The sequence below is a fragment of the Microcebus murinus genome, chromosome 32 (assembly GCF_040939455.1).
Source record: "Microcebus murinus isolate Inina chromosome 32, M.murinus_Inina_mat1.0, whole genome shotgun sequence".
Classification (NCBI taxonomy): domain Eukaryota; kingdom Metazoa; phylum Chordata; class Mammalia; order Primates; family Cheirogaleidae; genus Microcebus; species Microcebus murinus.
Genome location: NC_134135.1, coordinates 3,558,131 through 3,575,853, shown reverse-complemented (window position 1 = coordinate 3,575,853; position 17,723 = coordinate 3,558,131). Strand labels below are relative to the sequence as shown.

Below are 17,723 nucleotides of genomic sequence, written 5' to 3'. Positions count from 1 at the left end.
GATTCTTACTCTGTGATTAAGGTAAAGGAAAACACATGCAAACTAAGAAATCACTTATAATGAAAATATATTTATTAAGCATTTTTAGAAGGGAACAAATCAAGGGGGAAAATACTAGGTGTCAGTTTCCTTGGCAAAATTTGCACAAACATCATGTTTTCCTGCAAGATCCTCTGGCTGGGAATAGCAATACCAGGCAGCAGGAAATGGTAGAATGGCCTCCAGGGATTTGCCAATGGAGATTCTCTTTTTCTCATAAACTATAGTTGAAAACTTGGGAACTACATCCTTGATTATATTTTAAGATACTGTCCACATGCTGACAGGCCTCCACACACTTGATTTCCAAGCAACTAATCCTAGATAACTTCCATATTAAAAGACTTCATTTCAGCATCTTGTATCACCCTGGCACTTTCACTAAAGTAAGGCCTCACAGGGACAATTGTTTTTATATTTATACAGAACCTAGTTGTACCTGCCATTGTTTTATGTGCTTTTTCATTTCACAAAATTTCATCTCGAAACAACACACTAATTTATGCGCCCCCTACATTTTTCACTGGAGTAACACAAGGAAGAAATGTTATTAAATTTATAGTCTGTATTACAATTCAAGGAAGGAAAAAATCACCAGTAAAAATCATATACAAAAACATAAAAGTAATTTTATCACAATTAAAAATAGACCATAGGCCAGGTGCAGTGTCTCACGCCTGTAATCCTAGCACTCTAGGAGGCCAAGGTGGATGAATCACTCAAGGTTGGGAGTTTGAAACCAGCCTGAGCAAGAGCAAGACCCCGTCTCTACTATAAATAGAAACAAAATTAATTGGCCCACTATATATATAGAGAGAAAAAATTACTACGGCATGGTGGCACATACCTGAAGTCCCAGCTACTCGGGAGGTGAGGCAGAAGGATTGCTTGAGTTTGAGGTTGCTGTGAGGTAGGCTGATGCCATGGCACTCCTGCCTGGGCAACAGAGTAAGACTTTTTCTCACATGCCCACACACACACACACACACACACACACACACTAGACCATAGGATACATTGCTCAGTAGCATAAACTGAAAACATGTCCACAGCCTTTGGAAAAACACTCAGATGGTGGCCTGGCTACTCAGAAGCCTAGGCAGAAGGACTGGTTGAGTCCAGGAGTTTGAGGATTCAGTGAAGTATGATCACAGCCCTGCACTGCAGCCTGGGAAACAAAGGAAGACTCCATCTTTCTTTTTATTAAACAACTATTCTAGTAAAATGGCTTAGTTCCGTTTATTATATAATAAACGTTTCCACACATTGATTTTAATTGAACTAGTGTAACAATATCTTAGGCAATTTAGCTAAATGGGATTCAGAAACATTTCAAGAAGAATGTTGTATAATGAGACCTATAAGCGCACCAGAGAAAGAAATGTAGTAAGCGATTACTATGAAGAATATTTGGGTCTTCCTAATTTTCTGAATCAAGAATTCAGGAGTTTCAAGCGTAAACATTCAGTGTTGTATTGCACAGTGAGTGTCTATTATGAAGTTAGACTGCTGACACTACTGACCTCAGCACTCCCTCTTCCTGTTCTTTCCAACCTGTCCAGCTGATAGCTCCTGGGCACCCACTCCTTTGGCCCAGATGGAAGTTCAAAACATGGGGGTTAGGGGGGTACCCCCACCCAACCCCACCATTTAAGAATCATCATAATCCAAGCTAATTACTTATAACTGTTTTCTATTTTTAGACCAGTCTTGGAAGTCTACCCATCCTTCCCCAGGAAGCCATGTTATGTAAAACACTTCAGTGTTTGGCGTCGTCATTCTCGATATTTAAACCAAGCACTAGGTGGGGTTCAATTTAGTTCCAGGGAGTCGTCAAAAATTAAAATTACCAAAAATACTAAAAAGGTAAATTATAAATCTTTAGTTTATCAAAATGAAACAATATTCTCATTGTGTATTTTCATTCTTAAAAGGAATTTCATGAAATTAATCTTTCCAAATGACATCACTGAGCATTCTTATGATGAAAAAGATATTTTTATCATTATACCCAAAACTTTGTTTTATTTCCTTATATTTTTCATATTCTTACTATATTTGTATTTTCACTTTATATAAATCCAGATGCATGCCATGGGCCTTATTTGGCATGCAAAAAAGAGGCAAGTGGAAATATAATACAGTGCATGTTCACCAACAGTGATGCAGCTTTTGGGGTTGAAGAGTCTTAAATTGCACATCTTTGGGATTGTCATTATACCTGCATCAGTATCATACTTAAGACATTGTGTGGAGACAATAACTTAAGTTCAATGTATGATTCTAGCTTCTCAAAATTATATAATGTTGGATTCCACCAGGAAAAAAATTGTTCTAGATCCTTCCATATTAAGAACCTAATGGTGCATTGTTATTTTCTATTGTGACGTGTCCTACTGAGGTAGGATAAAACTATGTTGGGAAAGAATGTGATGAATATATCGGTATCGAATAATAATAAATTTTATACAACATTAGATCTCCAATATATTCTGAAACAAGCAGCAGCAAGTTCTAATCTCAGCAGTTAGATGTGAATCCCACTCAAAGAACGCTACACTGTTTCTTTTAATTAAACTTTCCACCCTGATAACTGTTCTTAATTTTCAAAAGAAAACTAATTTCTAATAAATCTTTGCTATGCAGTAGCTATTGCCATTCAATGGCAAAGTTGGCTACCATTTCCCCAGCATTATTTCTGGCATATAATCAGTCCTCAATAACCTACTTCTCTTCCTACAGAAACCCTAGTGTTTCAAGGTCTTGATGTGCTCTGTATTATGGTCACTTGACTGAGCTTTGTCTCCTTTAACCTACAGTGCCCTCCTGTCAGGAGAAGAGAACCCTGAACACCATGAGCAAGGTAAGTGACATCATACTTTAATGTTATTCTCTGGCCCTCCCAAATATTCATTCAGATCACATGTAATATTCAAAGGCATCATTCTTCTTCTCACAGGACCACTGACGCATGTGATCCTCACCCTTAAAGCAGGCCCTGCCATGCAGTGGATTCTTCTGCACAGACCACAATGAAAGGCTTGTGAAAAAGGCATAATAGTAAGATTTCAAAGTTCAAGTTGAAAGTTATGAATAGTAGCCTTTTCAAGAATCCTGAAATAAATGTATAAAATATTTTGTAACTTCAAGGTAAATGACCATCTCCAAACATCCTGACACCTTTGATATATATATATCATGCTGTAAGTTTTAACATATTTGGACTTAGAATTATTTTACAGTGTGTAATATCAAAGGTTAATCATGGAGAATTAGAGATCCAGTCATTCCTCATATAAATCCTCACACGCATTTATGGCACCTGGGTAATAACCTCAACTTACACGTTACATTTGTTTGCTTTTATCAAAGATATGTATTTTGATGCCCAGTGGCTTGTGAGGCACGAAAAAAGCCTCTTCCAAATACAATCACATGATTGTTCTTTGGCATGGGCTCTCCAATGTTAATGCTTGAACTCATGAGGGGTTTGCCATAGTCTGCATTGGTAAGGATTCTCTTAAGAATGAATACTCTAATGTCATGCAAGGAGTGAATTGTGACTGAAGACCTTGCCACACTCATTCATACGGTTTCTTTCAAGTATGAATTCTGTGATGCCTTGCAAGCTTTGATCGTTCACTGAAGAGCTTGCCACAGTGATTACATCTGTATGGTTTCTCTTCAGTATGAATTCTTCGATGATTTGTAAGTTGTGAACGTTGAGTAAAAACCTTGCTACATTCATTACCTCTGCATGATTTTTACTCCAGTATGGATTTCCTGATCAGTAGTTAGGCCTGAACATTGCAATCTAAAGGCTTTCCCACATTGATCACACTTGTTAGGTTTCTCTCCATTATGAATTCTTTGATGACTTGCAAAGCGTGTATTTCGAGTGAAGGCCTTGCCACACTCATCACATTTGTAAGGTTTTTCTCTAGTATGGTGCCAGGAGTTAGCTACTCTCCCAACAAATGGGTGCCAGACAGGATCCTCTGAAGAGATTTGGATATTATAGATAGACAGAGTGTAGTTTACAGTGATGGGAAAGACAGGGGTCCTCCAGCATTCCCATGAGCCAGGAGGCACTGAATGAAGTCCCACATCAGTATTAACTAGTACAGGAACAAGTTGTCCCTGGTCATTGAATTATGTGCAAAGATTATTCATTTAGGTTTCAAGGCCCACCAAAGGTTTCAAGACATCCCTTACCTAATTGTATCTCCAAGAGTAAATTCGCTACAAAATTTTTCCAACATAAACATTTTAAGCTCTAAGTTAAGAATACACCTGGCTTAGTACACAAGTTAAAGATAAAATTGTTACTTAAGCAGTAACGCATAAAACAGGAACCCTGAGCCTGCATAGTTCTCTAATCTATCACTTCATATAATGAGACATTTGGTCACGAGTGAAACAGGAACTATCTTTGAGAGTAACTGGTTTTTGCTATAGTAGTCTGCTGGGCAGACATCCTTTGATCAGTCTCTTACCCTTTCACCCCATGCCGAGCTCTGCCTTGCACAAGCTCCAGGTTCTGGCTTGCAGACCTCAAGATCAGCACCACCTTGCAGTCACCCCTGATCAGTGGAATGCCCCCCTTAATTCTAAGCAGCTTCTGGTTTGTGAACTAATAAGCCCACAGACTTTTCCAAGTCAAAGCCCTGCAAAACTCCTGAAACTTTCCATGACTCTTAACTGTATTTCCCAACAGTATGGATTGCCTCATGCACACTGAGGAATGAACGCAGTCTAAAGGCTTTCCCACACTCATTACACTTGTAAGGCTTCTCTCCACTGTGAATACTCTGATGATTAACAAGATATGAATTTTGAGTAAAGGACTTCCCACACTCATTACATGTGTAAGGTTTTTCTCCAGTATGGATTGCCTGATGCACAGTTAGTTTATAACGTTCACTAAAGGCTTTGCTGCACTCATTACACTGGTAAGGTCTCTCTCCAGTATGACTTCTCCTGTGACTTGCAAGGTGTGAACTTTGAGTGAAGACCTTGCCACACTCATCACATTTGTAAGGTTTCTCTCCAGTATGAACTCTCCAATGATTTGCGAGGGATGACTTATGACGGAACACCTTCAAACATTCATTACATTTGTAAGGTTTCTCTCCAGTATGGATTGCCTGATGCACAGTTAGTCTATAACGTGTACTAAAGGCTTTGCCACACTCATTACACTGGTAAGGTCTCTCTCCAGTATGACTTCTCCTGTGACGTGCAAGGTGTGCACTTTGAGTGAAGACCTTGCCACACTCATCACATTTGTAAGGTTTCTCTCCAGTATGGATTGCCTGATGAGTAGTTAGGTTTGAACAAACTCTAAAGGCTTTGCCACACTGACAACACTTGTAAGGTTTCTCACCAGTATGAATTCTTCGATGGATTTTAAGGGAGCAATTTTCCCTGAAGAACTTCCCGCATTCGACACATTTATAAGGTTTCTCTCCAGTATGCCCTCTCCTGTGACGTGAAAGCTGTGCATTTTGAGCGAAGGACTTCCCACACTCATTACATTTGTAAGGTTTCTCTCCAGTATGCCTCCTTGTGTGACGTGCAAGGGATGCATTTTGAGTGAAGACCTTGCCACACTCTTTACATTTGTAAGGTTTCTCTGCAGGATGCCTTCTCCTGTGACGTACAAGGTTTGCATTTCGAATGAAGGTCATGCCACATGCACTACATGTGTAAGGTTTTTCTCCAGGCTGCATTCTCCTGTGACGTGCAAGGTGTGCATTTCGAGTGAAGATCTCACTACACTCATTACATTTGTAAGGCTTCTCTCCAGTAAGAATTCTCTGATGACATGCAACATGTAAATTTTCAGTGAACATCTTGCCACATTCATTACATTTGTAAGGTTTTCCACCATTATTTACTGTTTGTCCTTGTGTGAGTGATGAAGAGAACATGAAATCATTCTCATATTTTTTAGAAATGTGCGATTTGACACTAGAAGGGATTTGTGGAAGTGGTGAAGCTGAGGAACCATGGATGGTAGACTTCACTTGATTACATTCATCAACTTTCCTTTTACTTTGAAGTATCTGCAGTTGAGGCACATATGACTTAAAGATTAATCCACACTGATTTTCAATAAGCTTGTTTCCTGCATCCCTTCTATCATGTTGATCTCTTCTACCTGTGAGATTTTCTTTCTGGGTCATATGCAATGCTTTGTAACTTCTTTCATCATCTCCCCATTGACACTCAAACTCATGTATCTTTTTCTGGACTTCTCTAAAGGAAAAATCTTCAATGTCATGGCTTTCAGTTCTTTCCAAGGTCACTGTTTGGAATATTTCTCCTGCACTGGTCTTCCCTTTTTGTGGTATATTTTTTATTGCAAATTCAGGAGAGAAATCTACGAGATATAAAGAACTTTAAGTTTCTAATTAATTACAGCATATAAACAAACATTTCACATTGATAAACTTAATATTACACCAAAAGTAATACTGATATTAAACATACTTAGGAAACTTTAGAAAGATAAAATTCAATTTTTAGGAACACAAAAGGAATAGTATTGTTTAATAAATAAAAGGTGGTTACATGTGATCACATGTGATCAAATTAATACTGTGGAAGTCTAGTTTCAAACCACCTATAACTAAAACACAATAGGCAAACCTATGTTAGCGCTGAAAGGAGTGACCCCAAGATATATACCAACTGACAAAAAGCATATGGCTATCTCACAATTGAAAGGAAAACAAGTTATATTACATAATACAACTTAAAAACTATCAACTATAAATCATAACAAAAAGTAATTAGTAAAACATTCTAGTAATCCACTATAAAACAAGCAGACAAAGAATTAGCAACCACATCTTTAAAAAGTTAGTCTGTGGAAATGGGAACAATTTTTTCTTAAGAAAAAAGTAAGGACATCCATTTTAGAACCAGTACAGAGTATAAGAACTGGAATATGAGTTTCTAAAATTTTTATTATATATCAACAAATTATAATTGTATATGTTTGTAGGGAAAAAAGTAATATCATAATATACCTATATAATGTGGAATGATGGAATCAAGCTTATAACTGTATCCATCACCACCAAAACTTACTTACTCCTGCTGTTGAATTGAAACTTTGTATCCATTGACAAACCTATTCCTCATCCTCCAGCCTGTAATAACCAACGTTCTACTCCAATTGCATTCCACATATAAATGAAAACATCCAATACTTATATTTCTGTGCCTGGTTCCTTCAGTTAGCAAAAAGCCCTCCACATTCATCCACATGTGGGAAACTGAACTTCCTTCTTTTGAAGGCTGAATTTTCCACTCTGTACATTACACCACATTTTCTAAATCTATCCATCTGGTAATGGACATTTTGTTTGACTATATAAGTTGGCTGTGTGAATAATGCCACAGTAAATACTACGTACAGATATCTTAGACATATGAATTCCAAATTCTTTGGATTTTTATCCAGAAGTGAGACTGTTGGATCATACAGTAATACTATTTTTACCTTTTAGAGGAAACTCCAGTTTTCCATAATGCCTATACTAATTTACATTCCTACCAAGAGTATAGAAGGGTTCCCTTTTCTCCATATCCTCACCAACACTTATCAGCAATAGCCATTATGACAGGTGTGCAGCAGTATCTCATTTTGGTTTAAATTTGTATTTTTGTAATGATTACTAATGTTGAGTCTTTTTAATATATCTATTCTTCAAATGCATGTAGTCTTTGAAGAAATGTCTATTGAGGTCCTTTGACCATTTATAAGTGGGGGTTATTTCTTTTCATCCCAATGGCTTGTTTCAGTTTCTTACACATTTTGGATATTAATTTCCTACCAGATGTACGGCCTGGAAATACTTTCTCATGATGCAAAGTTTCTCTTAATTGTTTCCTTTGCTATGAAGAAACAGTTTTGTTTGGTGCAATCCTATTCGTGTATATTTGTTTCTGATTCCTGAGCTTTTGGGGTCAAATCTAAAAAAAAAAAGATTGCTCAGTCCACTATCAGATAGGTTTTGCCCTGCGATTTCTTCTAGTAGTTGATTTTTACACAAGGGCTGTGGGAAAGTATCCAGCTATTGTTAATACTATGTTTCATATGACATGGCTGGGTACTTTCTGAACAGCCTTTGTACATGATGTGAGATAAGGGATCTGTTTCATTCTTCTGCATGTGGAATCATTTTTGTAGTATTATGTACTGAGAGACTGTCCTTTTTCCCTTGTGTGTTCTTGGCTCTTTTGTCAAAAATAATTGACCATATATGTATTGGTTCATTTCTCTATTCTACTTCAATAATCAATGTGTCTATTTTTAGGCTACTATAATCCTGTTTTAATGACTACACATTTCTAATATAGTTTGAAATTAGGTAGTATGATAACTCTAAGTTTGTTCTTTATGATCAAAATTGCCTTCGATACATGAATTGCTGATTCAATAAATTTCTGAAAAGTTCATTTATAATATATAAAACTGTACAAGATGAAAGCTGCACTGGCTTAAATAAATTATGGTAGGATTAAAATAAGGAGACAGCAAGTAACTTCATAAGCTCCCTGAAAAAGGTGTATCACCTGAGACCCCAGGAGACTCCACGGGAGGAGGCTGCAGAGGAGAACTGGAGGCTGAGACCACAGGAGCAGCCCGGAGACCAGCGGCAAGGGTAGGTGGATTTGCTAATTCCCCTCCCCTGCATTTGGGACTGCTGGTGGGCTCCCCAGCGGGTGGAGAGACCGGCGGACACCAGCCCAGAGACAGCTGCCGCCAGCCAGCGGTGAGCCTGTAAACTAAACTAGGTGTGTGAATACCCAAACACAAACCTAAAGGAAAGAAACAACAACGATCGACATGGGAAGAAATCAACGAAAGAACTCAGGAAATATGAAGAACCAAACGGAAAACACACCCCCAAAGAGGAGCACCAGCCCCCTAGAAATGGACACCAACCAAAACCAGGCAACCAATATGACAGAAGAGGAATTTCGTATGTGGATCATAAGAACACTCACCGAGCTGCAACAACAACTCAATAACCAACACAGAGAAACCACAAAAAGCCTCCAGGATATGGAAAAAGAAATAGACACAATGAAGAAAAGTTTAACCGAACTCCTGGAAATGAAGAATCAATTCAAGGAACTACAAAATACAGTGGAAAGTCTCAAGAACAGGGTAGATCAAACAGAAGAAAGAATCTCAGAGCTTGAAGATAACACACTCCAATTAAATAAATCAGTCACAGAAATAGAGCAGAGAAACAAGAGAAAAGAGCAAAGCCTACAAGAGCTGTGGGATTATGTGAAGAAACCTAATGTGAGGGTCATAGGGTTACCAGAAGGGGATGAAGACAACAGTCAAGGGTTGGACAAGCTGTTTGAAGATATAATAGAGGAAAATGTCCCAGGCCTTGCTCAAAATCTTGATATACAAGTCCAAGAAGCTCAGAGGACCCCTGGCACAGTCAATGCAAACAGGAAGACATCACGACATGCAGTCATCAGACTGACCAAAGTATCAACTAAAGAGGCCCTTCTAAGAGCTGTAAGACAAAAGAAGCAAATAACATACAAGGGAAAGCCAATTCGAATAACATCAGACTTCTCTAATGAGACTTTATAAGCAAGGAGAGACTGGGGCCCCATTCTCACTCTTCTGATACAAAACAATGCCCAGCCTAGAATATTATTCCCTGCAAAACTAAGCTTCGTATATTAAGGAGAAATAAAACATTCTCAGACAAGCAAAGGCTCAGAGAATTCACCAAGACAAGACCAGCCCTACAAGAAGTACTTAAAACAGCGTTACGCACGGAACATCATAATAATAACCCACGAATATAAAAACAACCAAAACCCAAAGATATTAAAGGCCAGATATTACAATGGCTCAAGACAGAAATCATAGCAACAACATCCAACCCAACAGAATGAACAGTAATCTACCTTACCTATCAGTTCTCTCAATACATGTGAATGGCTTAAACTCTCCACTCAAGAGACATAGGCTGGCTGAATGGATAAGAAAATACAGGCCAAGTCTATGCTGTCTTCAGGAAACACATCTAACCTGTAAGGATGCATACAGACTAAAAATAAAAGGGTGAAGATCAATATTCCAAGCAAATAGAAGCCAAAAGAAGGCTGGTGTGGCAGTTCTAATTTCAGACGATTTAGATTTTAAACTAACAAAAGTAGTCAAAGACAAAGAGGGTCATTATATAATGGTGAAGGGCACAGTTCAACAAGAAAAGATAACAATTTTAAATACATATGCACCAACTAAGGTGCACCCAGATTCATAAAGGAAACCTTACTGGACCTAAGCAAATGGATTAATAGCAACTCCATAATCACTGGAGATTTCAACACCCCACTGACGGTACGAGACAGATCCTCCAAACAGAAAATTAATAAAGAAATAATGGACTTAAACAAAACTCTAGAACAACTGGGTCTGACTGACATTTACAGAACACTCTACCCAAAATCCACTGAATATACGTTCTTCTCATCAGCTCATGGGACATTCTCTAAGATTGACCATATACTAGGACACAATGTAAATCTCAAGAAATTTAAAAAAATAGAAATCGTACCATGTACCTTCTCAGATCACAGTGGAATAAAAGTAGAAATCAACCCTAACAGAAACTCACATTTCTACACAAAATCGTGGAAATTAAACAACCTCCTATTAAATGATTACTTCATAAATGAAGAAATCAAGACGGAAATAAAAAAATTCTATGAAGAAAATGACAATGGAGAGACACGTTATCAACTCCTCTGTGACACAGCTAAAGCAGTTCTGAGAGGAAAGTTTATCTCCATAAATGCCTATAACCAAAAGACAAAAAGATCACAAATAGACAATCTAATGAAACGACTCAAAGAGCTGGAAAAAGAACACACCAACCCCAAACCCAGCAGAAGAAGTGAAATCAACAAGATCAAATCAGAACTAAACGAAATTGAAAACAGGGAAGCTATTCAGGAGATTAATAAAACAAAAAGTTGGTTCTTTGAAAAAATAAACAAAATTGACACACCATTAGGGCTAAGCTAATGAAAAGCAGAAAAGAGAAATCTCTAATAAGCTCCATCAGGAATCAAAAAGGAGATATCACAACTGATCCCAAAGAGATACAAGATACGATTTATGAATACTACAAAAATCTTTATGCACACAAACTGGAAAATGTGGAGGAAATGGACAAATTTCTAGAAACACACAGCCTCCCTAGGCTCAACCAGGAAGAAATAGATTCCCTGAACAGACCAATCTCAACAGCTGAAATAAAAACAGCAATTAAAAATCTCCCTAAAAAGAAAAGTCCCGGTCCAGATGGCCTCACACCCGAATTTTACCACACTTACAAAGAAGAACTAGTACCTATCTCGCAGAAACTATTCCACAACATCGAGAAGAACGGAAATCTCCCCGACACCTTTTATGAAGCGAATATTACTCTGATACCAAAACCAGGAAAGGATGCAACAAAAAAAGAAAACTACAGACCAATATCCCTAATGAATATAGATGCAAAAATTTTCAACAAAACCTTAGCTAACCGAATCCAGACACTTATCAAAAAAATAATCCATCACGACCAAGTGGGCTTCATCCCAGGGATGCAGGGATGGTTCAACATACGTAAATCTATAAATGCAATTCACCACATAAACAGAAGCAAAGACAAAGCCCACATGATTCTTTCAATTGATGCAGAAAAAGCTTTTGACAAAATTCAACACCCTTCCATGACACTTAAGAAAATAGGCATAGAAGGGACATACCTAAAAATGATACAAGCCATATATGACAGACCCATAGCCAACATCATACTGAATGAGGAAAAATTGAAATCATTCCCACTTAAAACGGGAACCAGACATGGCTGCCCACTATCTCCACTTCTGTTCAACACAGTGCTGGAAGTCTTGGCTACAGCAATCAGACAGGAAAATGGAATCAAAGGTATCCAAATAGGAGCAGAAGAGATCAAACTTTCACTGTTTGCTGATGATATGATATTGTATCTAGAAAACCCCAAAGATTCAAACAAGAAACTCCTGGAACTGATCAATGAATTTAGTAAAGTCTCAGGATACAAAATGAATACACAGAAATCAGAGGCATTCATATACGCCAACAACAATCTAATTGAGAACCAAATCAAAGACTCAATTCCCTTCACAATAGCAACAAAGAAATTAAAGTACCTAGGAATATACTTAACCAAGGACGAAAAAGACCTCTACAGGGAGAACTATGAAACACTGAGGAAGGAAATAGCAGAGGATGTGAACAGATGGAAATCCATACCATGCTCGTGGATCGGCAGACTCAATATCATCAAAATGTCTATACTACCCAAACTGATCTAGAGATTCAATGCTACACCTATTAAAATCCCATCAGCATTCTTCACAGATATAGAAAAAATAATTTTACACTTCGTATGGAACCAAAGAAGACCCCGAATATCAAGAGCAATTCTAGGCAACAAAAACAAAATGAGAGGCATTAATATGCCAGATATCAAACTATACTACAAAGCTGTAGTAATTAAATCAACATGGTATTGGCACAAAAATAGGACTATTGACCAGTGGAACAGATGTGAGAATCCTGATATAAAACCATCATCATATAGCCATCTAACCTTTGACAAAGCAGACAAAAATATACGCTGGGGAAAAGAATCCCTTTTCAATAAATGGTGCTGGGAAAACTGGATAGCCATCTGTAGAAGGCTAAAACAGGACCCACACCTTTCACCTCTCACAAAAATCAATTCACGCTGGATAACAGACTTAAACCTGAGGTATGAAACTATTAGAACTCTAGAGGAAAAAGTTGGAAACACTGTCCTAGACATCGGCCTAGGCAAAGAGTTTATGAAGAAGTCCCCAAAGGCAATCACAGCAGCAACAAAAATAAATAAATGGGACATGATCAAACTACAAAGCTTCTGCACAGCCAAAGAAATAGTCATGAAAGTAAACAGACAACCTACAGAATGGGAGAATATTTTTGCATCCTATGCATCCAATAAGGAACTGATAACTAGAATATACTTAGAACTCACGAAAATCAGGAAGAAAAAATCAAATAACCCCATTAAAAAGTGGGCAAAGGACTTGAACAGAAACTTTTCTAAAGAAGACAGAAGAATGGCCAACAAACATATGAAAAAATGCTCAACATCTCTAATCATCAGGGAAATGCAAATCAAAACCACAATGAGATACCACTTAACCCCAGTGAGAATGGCCTTTATCAAAAAATCTCCAAACAATAAATGCTGGCGTGGTTGCGGAGAGAGAGGAACACTCCTACACTGCTGGTGGGACTGCAAACTAGTCCAACCTCTGTGGAAAGCAATATGGAGATATCCAAAAGCGATACAAGTGATTCTACCATTTGATCCAGCAATCCCATTGTTAGGCATCTACCCAAAAGATCCAATGACACTCTACAAAAAAGACACCTGCACTCAAATGTTTATAGCAGCACAATTCATAATTGCAAGGCTGTGGAAATAGCCCAAGTGTCCATCAATCCAAGAATGGATTAATAAAATGTGGTATATGTATACCATGGAGTACTATTGAGCTCTAAGAAACAATGGTGACATAGCACATCTTATATTTTCCTTGTTAGAGTTGGAACCCATACTATTAAGTGAAGTTTCCCAAGAATGGAAAAACAAGCACCACATATACTCACCAGCAAATTAGTATTAACTGAACAGCACCTAAGTGGTCACATAGGTACTACAGTAATAGGATATTGGACAGGTGGGAGGGGGGAGGGGGCAGGTATATACATACATAATGAGTGAGATGTGCACCATCTGGGGGATGGTCATGATGGAGACTCAGACTTGTGGGGGGCGGGGGGGAAATGGGCATTTATTGAAACCTTAAAATCTGTACCCCCATAATATGCCGAAATAAAAATAATAATAATAATAGTAATAATAAAAAAGGTGTATCAAAACCATCCCTTGGCCGGGCGCGGTGGCTCACGCCTGTAATCCTAGCACTTTGGGAGGCCGAGGCGGGCGGATTGCTCAAGGTCAGGAGTTCGAAACCAGCCTGAGCGAGACCCCGTCTCTACCAAAAATAGAAAGAAATTAATTGACCAACTAAAAATATATATATACAAAAAATTAGCCGGGCATAGTGGCGCATGCCTGTAGTCCCAGCTACTCGGGAGGCTGAGGCAATAGGATCGCTGAGCCCAGGAGTTTGAGGTTGCTGTGAGCCAGGCTGACGCCACGGTACTCACTCTAGCCTGGGCAACAAAGTGAGACTCTGCCTCAAAAAAAAAAAAACAAAAAAAAAAAACCATCCCTGTTATAGGTATAAACCAATGACAAAATGACAATGATTCTGTTGTTGAAAATGAATAGTGACACATACAGGGGATGAAAATGTGACATAAATAACAGTATCCTTAAACAATCTTCTCCCTGGAAGAAATTATGACATCACTGACTGCTGGCTCAAGGGAGATGATCATTAGTATATGTGATCAGCATTGTCACAGTGACACCTTTGTGATGCTCCTCAAAAGCTAGAAAAACAATAGGAAATACTTATCAGTCAGGCTCTCTTGATATTTGTATCTTAGGATCATGGGCCAGCTCTACTCAGTGGCTTGAAACAGCACCTTCGCATGTAGCAGGATGATATTCAATCACATTAGTGAAAGTGTTCTCCTTCATCAATTTTATGTTATACACTAAACCCACTTCATGGGACACTCCACAAGAAGTTATACATAACCTAACGGTAGATAATCACAACAAGTCAGCCCTGACAGGCTATCATCTCAGTCAAGAAATGCAGGGGTTAACAAGAGACTCACAAGAGAAACTGCAAAGATACACGAGGACAGATCCTGACTTCTACAGGAGCGTGTATGTTAAAAGCCAAGTTAAGAAAGAACATCATACAGACGAAGAGAGTACAAAAGCAGGCAGAGCCAAGGCTCCCTATGTTCACTGAGTAGTCACAGCAATGGGAAAGAGAAAAATACAATGCATGCGCAACAGATTTTGTGGCATCTTGAGAATGGACTCAATGTTCTGCCAAGAGAACCCACACGAAGTGTCTGAAAGACAGGATCTACATCCATGTAGGACTGGAGATCAAAGAGAAGAGATTTCTATTGACTTTTTTTTTTTTTTTTGAGACAGAGTCTCACTTTTGTTGCCCAGGCTAGAGTGAGTGCCGTGGCCTCAGCCTAGCTCACAGCAACCTCAAACTCCTGGGCTCAAGCGATCCTCCTGCCTCAGCCTCCCGAGTAGCTGGGACTACAGGCATGTGCCACCATGCCCGGCTAATTTTTTGTATATATATATATATATTAGTTGGCCAATTAATTTCTTTCTATTTATAGTAGCGACGGGGTCTCGCTCAGGCTGGTTTCTAACTCCCGACCTTGAGCAATCCGCCCGCCTCGGCCTCCCAGAGTGCTAGGATTACAGGCGTGAGCCACCGCGCCCAGCCTTCTATTGACTTTTTATTCTGCTGAGTGACAATCTCAGAGAACCCAACTCACTGCCTTGTCATACACAGCCGTAAAGTGTGGCAAAAATGGCTGAGGTACCTCGCCAGGCAGAAAGGGCTTGAGAAAACTCCAGGAAGTGTCTGGAGACCCAGATGCAAAGGAAGACCAGACAATGTTTCCCATCTCCTGACTGGGTCTTCCGAACACATGAAATGGGATGGAACATGAAGAGGTCCAGTCATCAGGACTATGAAGGCCACAGCTCTGATCAGTATGGACTGAGGAGATAGCATTAGATGGAATTAAATACAAAAAAAAGACCAAGGGGAAAACCAATGCTTCTGAAAGAAAAGAGTTCATAAGGTCAGATAACACAGCATTGTCCTCCATGAGAAGGACTTTCCATGTTTCTGTTTGAGCTGAAGCACCACTGGAGAGTACAAGGATAAAGTGTTACATATCTGAGGAACAGAGTGAGAAGTGAAGGAAAAGAAAAATTTCCTTTCAGAGCTCACAGGACATAAACTTCTGTTTTCCCATAGAACCCTGATATTTGCATAGAGTTTCCCAAACAATATTTAATGAGCAGCTTTCTCTCTATCCATCCGAGCACTTACCTGTGGTCACACCTTTCATCCATTTCCATCCATCCGATTTTCTAGCTATTTGCACTTGGCTCTCCACAGTCCAGGGCTCTTTTCCTTGCTCCAACATGGAGATAATACTCAGGTCAAAATGAGAAATTCCTGCTTATAGACAGAAAGGAATATAAGGTACCATGGCTTTTCCAGAATCCCAGCCCTATGTTTAGGTAAGGAGAAAGGATATTGCAGATGGATACATAAATATATATCAGAAATCCACCCTCTGAATGCCTCCCTTTGAAGGGAGTATTATAACATGTAGGGAACATAACAGGGAATATTCTAACATGTAGACATTTAGCTGTCTTTGAAGAACCAATGGATCAAAGCACAGGAGTGAAAAATGGGAAATTGGATAGTATATTTTTTTATTTTATTTTATTTGTTTCTGAGAGAGAGTCTCGCTTTGTTGCACAGGCTAGAGTGAGTGTCATGACGTCAGCCTAGCTCACAGCAACCTCAAACTTCTAGGCTCAAGCGATCCTCCTGCCTCAGCCTCCCGAGTAGCTGGGACTACAGGCATGCACCACCATGCCTGGCTAATTCTTTTCTATATATATTAGTTGGCCAATTAAATTCTTTCTATTTATAGTAGAGATGGGGTCTCACTCTTGCTCAGGCTGGTTTTGAACTCCTGACCTCGAGCAATCCGCTAGCCTCGGCCTCCCAGAGTGCTAGGATTACAGGCGTGAGCCACCGCACCCGGCCGAAATTGGATAGTTTAAACATCTGCCACAGGTTTTACGTACACATAAGCTCTGGAACAATCTAATGATATATCATCAAAGGGGAGAACATCTGAAGAAAGGGGGCAGTTAAAATCCAGACACCACATTATAAAGCTTTTCATTTCTGAATCAACAGGGCTTCGATCTCAGTCAAGCAATGCAGGGGCTAACAAGAGACTCACAAGAGAAAATGCAAAGATACACAAGAGGACATCCTGACTTCTAAAAGAAAGTTATCCTCACCCAGGGAGACCAGGTTCCTGTAGTTCTCCAACATCACGGCCCTGTATAAAGCCCTCTGAGCAGGGTCCAGGCACTTCCACTCTTCCTGAGAGAATTCTATGGCCACATCCCTGAATGTCAAACGTCCCTAAAATGAAAAACACATTTCACCAAGGGGTTATTAGGAAAGTTCTAATGTTCATATAATATGAGGCAAGAACTCTAAGAATAGATTTGATTGAAGTGAATGGGATGACAGATCCATGTTGTGATACTGTGAAATATTGATATATGTGGAAATCCGCTCCCTCCTGCCAGAGTCTGCCAACAAACTCTAGGAATTGATAAATAAATTCACCAAAGTCTCAGGTTACAAAATCAATGTACACAAGTCGGTAGTATCAGCAACAACAATCAAGCTGAAAATCAAATAAAATACTCAATACCTTTCACAATAGCAACAAAGAAAATGAAATACTGAGGAACATGTTAAACAAAGGAGGTGAAACATCTCTACCAGGAAAACTATGAATCACTGAGAAAGGAAACTGC

At 38.9% G+C, this 17,723-nt stretch overlaps 1 protein-coding gene across 5 annotated transcripts in view; it reads right to left on the bottom strand.

Annotated features, from left to right (window-relative positions):
• Positions 1-50: 50 nt before the first annotated feature.
• LOC142865734 (uncharacterized) overlaps positions 51-17,723 on the bottom strand; it is a 31,528-nt gene continuing 13,855 nt past the window's right edge. For 4 of the 5 annotated variants that reach the window (XM_075998937.1, XM_075998934.1, XM_075998936.1 and 1 more), the window contains 3 exons: positions 17,193-17,319; positions 16,195-16,326; positions 51-6,424 (listed from right to left, as the gene is read on the bottom strand). In XM_075998937.1, the coding sequence (XP_075855052.1) occupies positions 4,737-6,424; positions 16,195-16,326; positions 17,193-17,319 (1,947 nt within the window). In that variant the 3' untranslated portion in view covers positions 51-4,736. The remainder of the gene's footprint in view (positions 6,425-16,194; positions 16,327-17,192; positions 17,320-17,723) is intronic. The other variant, XM_075998938.1, reaches the window with a different exon arrangement.